Raw genomic sequence first — 15,646 nt, 5'->3', positions numbered from 1 at the left:
ACCGAAAAAAAAAGGGTGCATGCTGTCGACATGACTTAGCACTGTCCATGTGGACCTTGATCACCTGGCCGGGTTACACTGGCAAGGATTTTCACGGCAAAGTTCTTCTGTCCCCTCCTTGTTACGCTGTACTCTTTGGGAGCAAGTCCCTAAGCACAGTTTATGTTTGACATGTGCAGGGACTTAATTGAGCCTCCTGAGGGGCGTTAGCTGTAGAAATCATTTGGAAATTCTTCCAACAGATTTTTTTTTTTAATGGAAACAGCATGAGTACTGAATCAGTCTAACATGTATGTTCTTTGCAGGGTGGGAAGCCCCGTAAACACCGGAAGGATCGGCTACAAGATTTAATTGATATAGGCTTTGGCTATGATGAAACAGATCCATTTATTGATAACTCAGAGGCTGTGAGTAATATATCTTTAATATAGCAACAATTCTTTATTTGGGATAGAATTCAAGGATAAAGTAACAACATATTTCAGTAAATGTCTTTACTAACTAATCCCCTATTGATGTACAACCAAATTGTTTCCAATTTTATGTGCTTGCAAATAATTAAGCATCTGTGTACATTTATCTTTGAGTGCTTGAGTAAATATGTATGTAAGATAAGTATAGAATACAAATGTATGTGTAGGAAACATTTCTAGCAGTGGAATTTATTGATCAAAGAGAATTTATATCTTGAATTTTTGTCTATATGACCAAACTTGGGCAGGTGTATTTTAAAAGGACTTCCACGTAAGAACCATTCGATCTTGAACATAGGAGCTACTGGATTAATCTGGCAGATATCTTTAAAAGGCATTTAATATTTTTATTGCTGCCACGCCTTACTACAGTGGCAGTAACTGAATGCCAGCCTTTATCACAGTCTCTTTTAAGCCCTACAGCTTTTTCCTTGAAATGCTCTTTCTCTTACAAAAGGAAGAGGAATTCAGGCGAGCATTTGAAACGTACAGCAGGGCATTGATCACAGCAGGGCATTGGTCACACAGCAAGTAAATAAGGGCATGTCCTGTTAAGGGTTGGTAAGGGATATGTCCTTAGGTTCTTCTCAGTGCACTAGAGAGACTGAACCCTGGGATCACGATATCCTCTCGAGTGGTGCAGTGACTGCTTAGGATATACAGAAAGTGACACTGAGGTGGCCGTTGTACTACCTACACGTCAGTGCCTTTTTTCCTATTACTGCAGTGTTTGGTTGTGTAGATGATGACAAGGCATACAGCGGTAGGAGAGTGATAAGGACTTCCAGCGTGAGGCGTATGGGATACCTTGTCATATGCCTGTGTTATTTTGGTGCCCGGACATAAACTGGTTTACCATACCTGACAGCCTAGTCTGTAGAGTACAATGTTTGCAATGCCCTTTGGAGTAGAGAGGACTTCCTGTTACCAAAAAGGTGGGCAGCCTTTTTGTAGGAATGTTTTCAAGAGTCTTGACGTTGATTTGATATTTATATATATTTTTTTTTTCTTTTTTTTTTTTTTGTCTTTTCTAGGGCTGCACCCACAGCATATGGAGGCTCCCAGGCTAGGGATCCAGTCGGAGCTGTAGCCACCGGCCTACGTCACAGCCACAGCAAAAGCAGGACCCGAGCCACGTCTGCAACCTACACCACAGCTTACGACAACGCTGGATCCTTAACCCACTGAGCGAGGCCAGGGATCGAACCCACAACCTCATGGTTCCTAGTCGGGTTTGTTAACCACTGCACCACGACGGGAACTCCTTGACCTTGATTTGAAGTTCAAATCAAAAGCCGTAGATTCTAGACCTCACTTGATTTCTGACTTGGTGTGGGCCAGGAGCAAGTCTTTTAAGTCTTTTGTTTTAGCGTCACCCCATTTTCTCTGTTATGACTGGGTTGCCGAGCAGATTTACATACTCTGAGAATCAAGAAAATGATACACTGTAAAGCCTAAGTACTAGCGTTAAGTAGATTTCGAATTCTAAATAACCCAAGAGTTAAGGATCTGGCATTGCCATGAGCTGTGGTGTAGGTCACAGATGCGGCTCGGATCTGGCATTGCTGGGGCTGTAGGGTAGGCCAGTGGCTATAGCTCCTATTTGACCCTGGCCTGTGAACCTCCATATGCTGTGGGTACATCCCTAAAAAGATAAAAGACAAAAAAAAGTGAAGGGGTCAAAAGCTACAGACTTCTGGTTGTAAAATAAAACAAGTCCTGGGAATGTACGGTGCAGCATGGTGACTATCACCCATAATAGCGTGTTGCCTATTTGAAAATTGCTAAAAATAAATAAATAACCCAAGACTCGGCCATATATAAATGGACATTGCATGTTTGCAGGCTTACATAAAGATATGTTTTAAAAATTAATGTTTAATTATTTTAGAGCAGTTTTAGGTTTACAGCAAAACTGAGTGGAAGGTACAGAGATTTCCATATGCTCCCTGCCCTCACAGCCTCCCCCGTTATCAGCATTCCCCAACCAGAATGTGTGCTAGTTAATAGTTGAAGAACCTCCATTGACACATCATCACCCAAAGTCCACAGTTTACTTAGGGTCTGCTCTTGGTGTTGACAAATATGTAATATTTTGACAAATATGTAATAATGCCGTGTATCTGTATCTGCCATTATATTATCGTATAGAATATTTTCACTGCCCTAAAAAAATCTGCCTTTTCATCCCTCCCTATCACCTGGCAACCATTAATCTTTTGATTGTCTCCATAGTTTTGCCTTTTCCAGAATGTCATATAGTTGGCATCATATACAGTGTAGCCTTTCATAAACAGCATTTTTGATATTTTCCTTTGTAGCATTCAGGATATCTGAATAAAGTGCTTTTCGAACTGATTTTTGCAACCCATAATTGGATTGTGTATCAGTTTAGAGACCGGCCAGCGTTTTAAAGAAAGTGAAATAGACTGGAATGGGAGCTGCTGTTACAGTAAACCCCTGGCGCGTTATGCAGTTTTTGTTATGTGTACGTACGTGTGCATTGGGTTTTGATGTGTAGTATATTTTCTACTTAGGGTGTGGTGAAGAAAATTTGAAGGCCACTGCTTTAATAAATAAGGATGAGTTTTGTCGGTATAAGCTATGTAAGTTACACAGTTATTGATGTTTATAGGATAAGTTAGGTCCCTGTTTTATAAGAGGAAATTGAGCCAAAACGCAAGTGTTTATTGACTTGTGAAATAATTTTGGGAGTTCCCTTTGTGACTCAGCGGTTACCAACCCAACTAGTATCCAGGAGAGCGTGGGTTCAGTCCCTGGCCTCACTCAGTGGGTTAAGGATCCGGCGTTGCCATGAGCTGCAGTGTAGGTCACAGACTCGGCTTGGCATTACTATTGCTATGGTGTAGGCTGGCAGCTACAGCTCCAATTCACTGCTAGCCTGGGAACTTCCATGTGCCACAGATGCGGCGCTAAAAAGACAAATAATAATAAAAATTTTGTATCATTATTCTTAACAGATTATTTGGTTCTTATTATAAAATAATTTAGAAACAAAGCAATTAATGACTCAACAAAGTAATTCTCTGTTTTTTCATTGATCGTATTGCCAGCAGGCTTTCATTGTTTGTGTATTATTTGACAGAGGGTGAAAATAATCTGGTTCTAATTAATTTTCAGAATTGTGTACTACTTATTACTATAAACACCTGAAAGTAAATGCTTTTGAAGATTATTTTTATTATAGCACTTGTGCTGCCAAGTTTTTAAACACTGAAAGAAAATGTTTTTCTTTATTATTAAGAAATGATGATACCAAGCATGAGTAACACTTTTATTTTATTTTATTTTACTTATTTTTTCTTTTTAGGGCCACACTGTGGAAGTTCCCAGGTTAGGGGTTGAAGGAGAGCTGCAGCTGCCCTTCTGTACCACAGCTCACAGCAACACGGGATCCTTAACCCACTGAGTGAGGGGCCAAGGGTCGAGCCCTCATCCTCATGGATACTAGTCAGGTTGGTTTCCACTGAGCCATAGTGGGAACTCCAACACTTATATTTCGGTTATCTTTTAAATTGCACTAGAACTTTGTGAAGTAAGTAGTATTGTTCTGGTTTCACAACTGGAAACTATTGTTTAGTTTCACCAAGATATTGATGATAAAAACTGATTTGCTTTTGGTCACAATAGGTCTTGCTGGCAGAGGATCTAATAAATCTGATGATCAGGTTCAATATTCTATTGCCTCTTAATACATTGTACTTAAAGGGCAAAATTAAATATGCATAAGGAGTTTGCCCTCCTGAAAAGCGTTCTGCTCAGGCGAGCTCAGCAGGACACTGCACAAGGGAGACAGTGAGCACGTCCACACTGCCTGGTAACCTGGCGAGGACTGTGTTTCCCCCACGAGGTGCTGCTCAGTATAGTGAAAGGGCTGAGAGATAGTCAGTGACTGCCATAAACTAATAGCATTACTCTGGCCAGGCTCTTAACTTCTCTGAATTTGGTTTTCACTTATAAAAATGATAAACATTGCCCTCCTGGACCAAATGAAACAATTTATATGAAGAAGCATTACAAATTATAATGCAGTGTGCACATCCATGTAAGCAAAAAGTACAAGTTTATCTTAGTGCAGTTACATATTTTCAAGATAATTACTCCAATCTTTTCACTTTTAATCATTGATTCACATCACTCCTTTACTTACAGATAGTACTGGATCCTTTCTTAAGGTCTTACTACCTCCAGGCCTCCGTAGTAGCCCATCAAGTGGAGCAACAAGAAAGGAGTTCATTCCTTTTTTCTTTTTCTCACTTCATTCCTTTTTGATTCAATGTGATTAAAATGTTCATTCTTTCCTTTTCCATTTTCCATGTAATTTAAAAACATACAAGTTAAAAATCACAGCTTTCGGGAGTTCCCACTGTGGCACAGTGGCTTCACAATCTGACTGCAGCAGCTCAGGTCGCTGCAGAGATGTTCATTCAATCCCTGGCCTGGCACAGTGGGTTAAAGGATCTGGTGTTGCCGCAGCTCTGGCATAGATTGCAGCTGTAGCTTGGATTCAATCCCTGGTTCAGGAACTTCCATATGCCACAGGCGCAGCCATAAAATAAAGTGAATAAGTAAATAAAATCACAACTTTTGTACTTTAGCCTTAATATTCTTAGAGTAACTAGTGTGTTCTGTATATTCCTTGCTCGTGGCAAAGAATTTTCCTTGCAAATCTGACTTTCTTATAGACTAAGTATAGAATATATAGAGAACCCTTAAGTACACTTCTGGGGAACTCCAGGTAGCAGGTGTCTTGCTTGCTTCTATTAAATAAGTGGTTCCTTTTGTCTCGCCCACTCTGAACACCTTCATTTGGTTAAGATTGGCCTTCCATTGGATGGTTGTTTTTGCTTATCTTCATTAGGTGAGATAATGATAAACCTTAAAATCAAGGCTTAGAGGACATCAGCCTACAGTGTTATTTTAGGCCAGATCTTCAGTCTGATCTAGACAGCTTGAGTCTCTTGTGCAGGCAAAGTATCTGGTCGTTAAGGTTCCTCCCTCAGTGTATGCTTACTGAGCCAGGCAGTTCTTTTTCTACTTCCTTTTAAAACATACGTGTGCAATTTTTCTTTTATATGTTTAAAAAATATTACATAGTTATCATGCTAAGTGAAGTCAGCCATACAATGAGACACCAGCATCCAATGCTCTCACTGACATGTGGAATCTGAAAAAAGGACAGACTGAACTTCTTTGCAGAACAGGTGCTGACTCACAAACATTGAAAAACTTATGATCTCTGGAGGAGACAGTTTGGGGGTGGGGGGATGTGCCTGAGCTGTGGGATGGAAATCCTGTGAAATCAGATTGTTATGATCATTATGCAACTACAGATGTGATAAATTCATTTGAGTAATACAAAATTTTAAAAAATTAATTAATTAATAAAATAAAATAAAATCAGAAGTTTAAATTTTAAAGCTTTAACCTTTTAAACCCAGAAGTTCAAATTTTAGGATTTTTTTTAAAATACTGAACACACTTGTGCACATCGATAAGGTTATAAGGTGGTCATTTCAGTATTGTTTATCATAGCAAAAACGTGGTAACCTAAATAGCCAACATAAGGTTAATGATTAATGCATAATGAAACATCCATACCATAGAATACAATATAGCCACTAAAATGAATGATGTAGATGTATATTCTGTAATAGAAAAATTTCCAAATACATTGTTAATGTTATTGAACAATTTACCAAACAGCCTACATAGTAAGATCTCATTAAGAAATTAAAAAAAAAAAATTACATAGTTGTTCCTGCCATGGCTCAACAGTTCATGCACCCAACTAGCATCCATGAGGACGTGGGTTTGATCCCTGTCCTTGCTCAGTGGGTTAAGGATCCAGCGTTGCTGTGAGCTGTGGTGTAGGTTGTGGACACAGCTCTTCAGATCCCTCATTGCTGTGGTGGTGGTGTAGGCCAGTGGCTACAGCTCCAATTGTACCACAGGCCTGGGAACTTCCATGTGCCACAGGTGCGGCCCTAAAAAAAGACAAAAAAAAAAAAAAATTAGATAAAAGCTTAGAGCAGAAGAAATACCTTTATTTTTTACAATCTCTTTATGAATAAAATTGTATACCAGTAGGGTAAGAAATGAAGTTTATTCATTGTCTGGACATTCACTTATTTGTTTTAATATGTTTCAGTTTCTCATCAAAATCGTTTGTCATTAAGAATAGCAGTGGTCCTTAAATTTTTCTCAGCAGATGATATATTTAGAATTTGCTTCCATATTCCTTTCTGAATACTGAATGATAAGAGGTCATTTCTGTTCCAGGTATTAACTTTTTCTAAATTTCTTCACAAAGATTCTCATTGCAGTTAAAATAGTTAAGATTTAAGGCAAATGCTGACATGATGGGTAAATTCCTTTGTCATATTTACATACTTAATGATAGGAGGAAATGCCTGAAACGCTTTTTTTTTTTTTCAATCTAGTATGACGAATTAGTTCCTGCGTCTCTAACAACAAAATACGGAGGCTTTTACATCAACACCGGCACTCTCCAGTTTCGCCAAGCTTCAGACACTGAAGAAGAAGATCTCACAGACAGCCAGAAGCACAAGCCACCCAAAGTGAGTTTATCCGACATCACAGCGGCAATGAGAAGATTCATTTAAATGGATATATTGTGAATTTTACTTGTGCTTTACAGCTGTGACTGTAAGGATGCTAACCATGTTTAATGGATTTCTAGTTAATCTCCTGCTTTAAAATAAAATTTTGTAGGTATGGGGAAATTTATATTTACATCGCAATAGAATTATAATTTCTGTTATATAGTGACTGTTGATAGCCATTACTTTTACTGAAATGTAAAGAAATTTTATAGAATCTATGTACTGTATTTCGGAACTGAGTAGAATGTCTTCAGATAATTGTTTCTCGAAGTGTGAGCCAAAGACATACTTGTACCAGAATCACCAAAATGTTTATTTAAAAAGTGGATTAGGAGTACCTGCTATGCCACAGTGGGTTAAGAATCTAACTGCAGTGGCTCAGGTCGCTGCAGAGGCACAGGTTAAATCCCCGGCTTAGTGCAGTGGGTTAAAAGACCCGGCCTCTGCTGCTCAGATTTAGTCCTTGGCCTGGGACCCTCCATATACCATGGCTTCAGCCATTAAGAAAAAAGTAGATTGAAAGACTTTACCTCAGATAACTAAACAAAACTAGGGGTGGGAGTTCTCATGGACCCAAAGGATCTGCATTCTTAAGAAGCAATCCTAACGCACCCTGAAATTTGAGAAAAAACACTTGTGCTGAATACTGGATTGATAACATCAGAGGGTAAAGCAATAATACTTAGGTAAGTGCTGCATTTTATCACTTTGTAGATTCCCAAAATAAAAGAAGATGATATTGAGATGAAGAAGCGCAAGCGGAAAGAGGAAGGGGAAAAGGAGAAGAAGCCAAGGAAAAAAGTACCCAAACAACTGGGGTATGTATGTAAAATTAGACATCATAAGGGAATTAGCGTCAGAGCATGACAGGCTCTCCTTTTAGAAAGTTATATTTAGCATCAATTAATTTAGCTTAGCTGGGTCTAATTTAATATAGTATTTCTAAACCTTAGTGACCTGTTAACTTTTATTTTAATAATATTGTATTTATTAATAAGTAGAAGTCATCTTAGAGACCCCAGGTGTTTTACATCAGATTTACAAATTTGCTTTGTTAAGTATTTTGCTCATTACAATGTTTTACTAACAGCCAATTTGGAAAGATCATATAAACATTGAACAAGTTGTCTTAATCATTTTGTGCTAAAACTAAGCTTAGATGCCTAGGGAAGAGAGTTGGTAGTAGTCTCTGTATAAACAATTTATGGTTGTTTCAGTATTTTTAAGGAAATCATTGATTTTATTTAGCTTTTTTTTTTTTTTAATGGCTGCATCTGTGGCATATGAAAGTTCCCAGAGCACAGATTCATCTGACCTTCACCACAGCTATGCAATGCCAATCCTTTAACCTACTGCTCTGGGCCAGGGATCGGACCTACACCTCTGCAGCTGCCTATGCGGCTGCAGTAGGATTCTTTACCCACTGCACCACAGTGGCAATGCCTATTTAGCTATTCTTTTTTTTTTTTTTTTTTTTTTTTTTTTGGCTTTTTGCCTTTTACAGGACCGCTTCCTGTGGCATATGGAGGTTCCCAGGCTAGGGGTCCAATCGGAGCTGTAGCCACGGGCCTATGCCACTGGCCTACACCACAGCCACAGCAACGCCAGATCCGAGCTACATCTGCAACCTGCACCACAGCTCACGGCAACGCCGGATCCTTAACCCACTGAGCAAGGCCAGGGATCAAGCCCGCAACCTCATGTTTCCTAGTCGGATTCATTAATCACTGCGCCACAATGGGAACTCCTTAGCTATTCTTAATGCTTATTTATTTAGGTAATAACACTGCCTCTAAAAGTCAAGTAGAAGGAGTTCCCATTGTGGTTCAGTGGGTTAAGAATCCAGTATTGTCTCCATGAGGATGTTGGGTCGATCTTTGGCCTTGCCCAGCAGTTTAAAGATCTGGCGTATCTGCAAGCTGCAGCATAGGCCAGCTGCTGCAGCTCTGATTCAGCCCCCAGCCGGGGAACTTCAGCATGTTGCAGGTGTGGCCATAAAGAGAATAAATAAATGAATAAATAAATGTCAAATAGAATTTCTCAAAAGTCATAAGAATAAGGAGTTTGTTCTTTGTAGTTATAAAACTACCAATTTCCCCTATTTCTCTATGGCTTTTTTTGGTAGAACCAAGGGACAGAAGCTTGTAAAAGTGTGTATTTTCCTCCCCTCCGTAGCAGCAGAGGTGCATCTGAATTTTGTGCTAAAAACATGAGATTATAGTGACCCCTTAATGACTTAAGAGTCATTCAGAAATTACAAAGATAAAAAGATATGAATGGAGTTCCCTAGTGATTTAAAGATCTGGTATTGTCACTGGTGTGGCTTGGGTCACTGCTATGGCATGGGTTTGATCCCTGGCCCGGGAATTTTCACATGCTGAGGCACAGCCATAAAAAAAAAGAAAAGAAAATACTACTAATGGTTTTGTTTTGTTTTGTTTTGTTTTGTTTTTGTTTGTTTTTTGTTTTTGTTTTTGTTTTTGTTTTGGGGGGGACCACACCTATGGCATGTGGAAGTTCCCAGGCTAGGGGTTGAATCAGAGCTACAGCCACAGCAATGCCAGCTCTGAGCCACGTCTGCAACCTGTACCACAGCTCATGGCAAAACCGGATCCTTAACCCAGTGAGCGAGGCCAGTAATCAAACTTGTGTCCTCCTGGATACTACTAGTTGGGTTTGTTACCGCTCAGCCACAATGGGAACTCCTCCTAATGGGTGCTTTAAAAATGTTCATTCTTTGTCAGTACACTTCAAAAACAAAGACTGTAAGTAATTAATGCCTTTTATAGAATTTATCATTTTCTCGAATTTATAACATTCATTCAGTGGATACTTACTGAGTGCTTACTGTATATCAGACACTGTCTGCATTTTGGATGTATAACAGTAAATGAAACACAGGCCTACCTTCAAGACACTAAAAATCTTGTAGGTTCTGTAGTACACATAGAAGCGTATAAACTGTAGAATTTAGAAAAGACTTTTAGAGAAAGCAATGGCTAAACTGAGACAACCCTTTCCTCATAGTCCCCATAGACAGAAAGTTGTCTTTGAAAATTATACGAATCTATCAGATAGCCTCAGTAGGCTATTCCTAGAATGAAAGTCAAAAATGATGAGAAGGTAGGAGATGGAGTAGAGTCTGGCTAGGAGGTCCCATCGTGGCTTAGTGGTTAATGCATCTGACTGGTATCCATGAGGATGCGGGTTCAATCCCTGGCCTTGCTCAGTGGGTTAAGGATCCAGCATTGCCGTAAGTGGTGTAGGTCGCAGAGGTGGCTCAGATCCCACGTTGCTGTGGCTGTGGCATAGGCTGGCAGCTACAGCTCCAATTCAGCCCCTAGCCTGGGAACCTCCATGTGCCATGGGTGCGGCCCTAAAAAAGGACCCCCCCCCCAAAAAAAAAAGAATGGGGTCTGGCTAGATGGCATGGTGATGAATGAAGGCTTCTAGATCGACACAGAGGATTTTGCATTTCTTTGGCAGTTAGCATGAGCTACCTGGGGTACCAGTAGGAAGGTGTACTATTTAGGCCTCTCTGGTTGTATATCAACTCTGTTTTCAGCAAAAGTGCATTTCTTCCCTTTGTTAGTTCTTCAGGTGACTGCTTTATAGATATGCTAAAGAATGAACATTCCAAAAAGAGTAGTAAGTTTTAACTTCATATGCTTTAATAAACCAGAGCTCTATTCAGTTTTATTTATTTCTCTTGACTTTATTCCTTTCATTTTCTTCACTCTATTGACCTGTTATAAGTGACAATGAAGATGCATTGTACAAGTGTAAGTTAGTAACAAATTTGTTTTCTCACCTGTCAAAGGATTAATTCTGCGCCCCATCTATTTATGTGGGGTTTTTAATCTTTAAAATCATACGTAGCCTAACTGCTCGCTCTTTTCTTCACAGAGTTGTGGCTCTAAATTCACACAAATCAGAAAAAAAGAAGAAACGTTATAAAGATTCTCTTTCTCTAGCTGCCATGATACGAAAATTTCAAAAGGAGAAGGATGCGTTAAAGAAGGAGTCTAACCCTAAAGTCCCAGTGACGTTATCGACTTCCTCTCTGAATAAAGCTCCCTCTGCTGCTGCAGCACTGGGAAATGATGTCTCGGAACTCAGTCTGAATAGTGCTGGTCCAGACCTCCCCATTTTTGTTAGCACAAATGAACATGAACTATTTCAGGAAGCTCAGAATGCCCTCGAGATGCTAGATGATTTCGACTTTGACAGATTACTGGATGCTGCTTCTAACGGTAGCCCCCTCTCTGAATCAGGGGGAGAGAATGGAAATACCACCCAGCCAACCTATGCCTCTCAGGTTATGCCCAAGGTGGTACCTACACTCCCAGAGGGTCTACCTGTCCTTCTTGAAAAACGTATTGAAGACCTCCGTGTAGTAAGTTGGATAATTCTCTTGCTTTTTTATTTGCTGCACAAACGTAGCAATAAATGCTCATTTTAAACAAAATAACTGATAATCCTAACTCCCTTATAAATTACCTTCTGTATTTCCTTTTAAGTATTGACTATATGCATAGGCTTTGTCTTTTGTATAGAATATGTACATATTATGTAACTGTAGTTATAATATGGCTATGTTGATTGCTTCATTATCTCACTTCATCTTGTAAATATTTTTTCTGCATGCATTTCGTAAGTACACTTTTTATTGGCTTACATAGTAATGTAAAGGCATATGGAGGGAAGGCATATGGAGGGAAGGAGCAAATAGTGACATTGCAGAAGTGTACTTGAACTTGATCCAAGTTCACAGCTGACAATTAGTTTTTCTACAGTTGATTTTACCAGCTAGTCCTTTCCAGTTAATCAGCAGTAAGCATGCATTGTGTTCTCACTAGGACAAGCTTTTTTTTTTTCTTTTTTTCTTTTTAGGGCCACAGCCATAGCATATGGAGGTTCCCAGGCTAGGGGTCCAGTTGGAGCTACAGCTGCCAACCTACACCACAAGCTCACCGCAAAGCCAGATCCTTAACCCACTGAGTGAAGCCAGGGATCGAACCTATATCCTCGTGGATCCTAGTCAGATTCATTAACCACTGAGCCACAAAGGGAGCTCCAGGGACAAGCTTTTAAGAGTTGAGTTTTAGCATGTCACAGTGGATTCCTCTCCCAATTGACTTGGATTCCTAATCTGCAGTTCGTTTAACTAGCTGCAGATCCGGGTATGTCATTACATTTCTCCTTTTAATCTCAGGGAGATATTATTTTGACTTAAAATGTTCTAAACCTAGCCTAAAATGCCTTTTTTTGGGGGTGGGGGGCCTTTCCGAGGCATATGGAGTTCCTGGGCCAGGGATCAGATCCAAGCCAAAGGCATGACCTAAGACGCAGCTGTGGCAACACTGGATCCTTAACCCACTCTGCCCGACTGGGGATCTAACCTGCGTCCCAGCACTCTCAAGCCACCACTGATCCCCTTGTACCACAGCGGGAACCCCTAAAAGGCCCTTTAAAAAAATTATTTCGGCATATTTATCTGAATCCATGTCTTATTTTAGTCCTCTTTTTTGTCCAGATTACAGAAGTTGTACACTCAGTACAAAATGTATTTTATTCTTAGCAAAAGATCTCACATAATCAGACATTCCCCACCCCCAGGAGAAATAATCACTCTTAAATTACTTATTTTTCTGGGTTTTAATCCATGCATTTGCAAATATATTATTAAAAATAATTATTAATAGAAGTATAATGTATGGACTATTTTATAACTTGTGTCTTTCTCCTAGGGATATAGTAATCTATTTAAATCACATTTTAAATTTATTAATCATCCAGTGTTGTATTTTCTCAACTCTTTCTAAATTTTAGATATCTGAGTAAGAACTTTATCTTATTTTTCCAACAATTGACTCATGGATTCTATTTATCAGTTTTATTCTTTTTTCTATTTCTTGTTCTTTAGCATTTCTTCTGGGGTTGTGGCTTATTAATTCTCTTATATTTTTACTTATTTTAAGGTGCTTTGTTAGTTCAGGACTTAGAAAATTGTGTTCAAGTATCTCACTGCCAGTGTTTCTTAGGTTATAACTTGTATTTACCCTAGTTTTCACTTTGTTTATTTCTCTGCTGTGTTGTTTGTTGGCCCCGTATGAGATTCCTGATGGCTCAGTTTCTGTTGTGATGTTTATCATCTGAAAGTGACCCTTTCTGTGCTGTTAATACTTTTCATCTCAAATTCAACTGTAGACTCCTTTCTCTTTGTTTTTGCATGGAATAGCTTTTCCCGTCATTTACCTTAAATCTTTCTGAGTTCCTTTATTTTAGCTCTTTCTCTTATAGACAACATATAAGTATAAATTCGTTTATTGACCTCATCTGCATCTTTTTTCTTTTAACAAATGATTTTCGGTTACCTGCCGTTGTTGTAATGATATAATTCATCTTTATTCTGTCATTTTCTTTTATTCTCTTTTATTGCTCCCTCCTCCTCCTTTGTTTTTCATTCCTTTGCTATTTTTTGAAAAGTGTACAATCATCTTATTTATTAAATAGTTTTTAATTTAATCTTCCTAACCACTCTATATATGAAGTGTAGGTTTTATTTCCTTTTATGGTTAAGAAACTGGAATTCCCTTCATGGCTCAGCAGAAATGAATCTGGCTAGTAACCATGAGGATGAAGATTCGGTCCCTGGCCTCACTCAGTGGGTTAAGGATCTGGCATTGCCACGAGCTGTGGTGCAGGTCACAGACGCGGCTCAGATCTGGCATCGCTGTGGCCGTGGTGTAGGCTAGTGGCTACAGCTCAGATTAGACCCCTAGCCTGGGAACTTCCATATGCCGCAGGTATGGCCTTAAAAAGACAAAAAAAAGAAAAGAAACGAAACTTAAGTTGAGGTAGGTTAAATAGCTTGGTCTGTCCACACAACTACTAAGTGGGGGAGCCCAAATTTAACCTTAGAGGTTCCCCTGATTTCAAAGGACATGCTTTTTGCTGTCTCGTGTTGCCCCATCCCTAAAGTCTTTAGATTCTTTTATGTTTTACATTAAAGAGTGTTAGGAATAAAATCCAGGTTTTTCAGGATGTAATTCATAGTTATTTATTTAGCAAAAACCTATACTGTTTATTGAGTGCAGTGCTACTGGGACCTGCAACGTCACGAGACACCGCTTAGCATTCAGGAGATAGTGCCCTAATGATGTGTTAACTGTGAAATCTAATCCTCCGACAGTCATGTGAGGTGGTATTCTTCCATTTAATAGATGAGGACACTAAGATTCAAAAGGTTAAGGGAAGTGCCCAAGGCCACATAATTTTTAAGTGGCTGAGCTTTGATGCAAAGTCAAGATTTAAAGGCAGGACCATCAAGCTCTATAGCTTGTACTCTGTCCACTGTGTTATATGCCATTCATTCTCACTTAATGACCAAAATTGATTAGTAGTGAGTGTTTTAGTCTTATAAGGCACTGTGATAGCTCTTATACTAAAAACTCATCTCTTTCTGTAGTAGCTGTGCCAGGATTAAACCAACTATTTCCTAACCTCTTAGTAGGAAATTATCAATTAGAATATTCATTTCATTTGCTAATGTATCTGTGAATTCTGTGAGATGGTATTTTTTTAAATCAAGAAATGAGGATTCATCCTTGGCTTAAAATGCTCATGTTTGTCTGATAAGGACTTTCTTTTTTTTTTTTTGCCATTTCTTGGGCCACTCCCACGGCATATGGAGGTTCCCAGGCTAGGGGTCTAATCAGAGCTGTAGCTGCCGGCCTACACCACAGCCACAGCAACACGGGATCCGAGCTGAGTCTGCAACCTACACCACAGCTCACGGCAACGTCAGATCCTTAACCCACTGAGCAAGAGCAGGGATCGAACCCGCAACCTCATGGTTCCTAGTCGGATTTGTTAACCACTGCGCCACGACGGGAACTCCAGGACTTTCTTCTTGTTGCTCTTCTTTCACTTTGTAATTTCTTCCATTATTTAACCTCTTGACTTCTTTTGATTCTCTTTTGTGAAGTTTAGTTTTTCTGTCTTTCTTCCTCTGTTTCTGCTTCCTCCACATAACCACTCTTCATCCTTTCTAAAAAGCACTGAGTCACATCTTCTTTTTACGTCATGGGAAATTTTCCTCTTCTTTTTACGTCATGGGAAGTTGTGAAACAGTGTAAAATTGTCAGTCTACCTATTGAGAGAGTCAGTGTATGGCTGAACCAAGGCTGGCTGCAGCAAGCCAAGTATCTTTGTACAGGGTGGCACAGTTGAAGTTATAAAGCTTCTGCTCTGAGGTCAGGCGGCATCCACCACTTTCTAGCTGTGCAATTTGGTGCCATATCATGTAACTGCTATAGGATTTATTTGTTAGTAAAATGGGAGCTATAATGCCAATATCTTTGGCTGGCATGAGGATTAAACATGATAATAAATGTAATAGATAGACTGTGAGACTCACGGTTAGACAATACTATCTTATAGAAAGTGAGACATCCGCTTTCTATTACCTTGGAGATCACAGCAAGAATTAATAAACAGGAGTTCCTGTTGTGACTCAGTGAG

At 39.3% G+C, this 15,646-nt stretch overlaps 1 protein-coding gene across 3 annotated transcripts in view; it reads left to right on the top strand.

The window, feature by feature from the left end:
- Window positions 1–15,646, top strand: part of UBN2 (ubinuclein 2) — an 80,123-nt gene that overhangs the window by 23,611 nt on the left and 40,866 nt on the right. For 2 of the 3 annotated variants that reach the window (XM_013990786.2, XM_003360116.5), the window contains exons 3-6: window positions 306–407; window positions 6,938–7,075; window positions 7,835–7,938; window positions 11,027–11,516. In XM_013990786.2, coding sequence (XP_013846240.2) covers window positions 306–407; window positions 6,938–7,075; window positions 7,835–7,938; window positions 11,027–11,516 — 834 coding nt within the window. The remainder of the gene's footprint in view (window positions 1–305; window positions 408–6,937; window positions 7,076–7,834; window positions 7,939–11,026; window positions 11,517–15,646) is intronic. The other variant, XM_021079092.1, reaches the window with a different exon arrangement.

This window comes from Sus scrofa, chromosome 18 (genome assembly GCF_000003025.6).
Source record: "Sus scrofa isolate TJ Tabasco breed Duroc chromosome 18, Sscrofa11.1, whole genome shotgun sequence".
NCBI lineage: Eukaryota > Metazoa > Chordata > Mammalia > Artiodactyla > Suidae > Sus > Sus scrofa.
The sequence above is the reverse complement of the archived record's forward strand: the minus strand, read 5'-3'. Positions and strand labels throughout refer to the sequence as shown.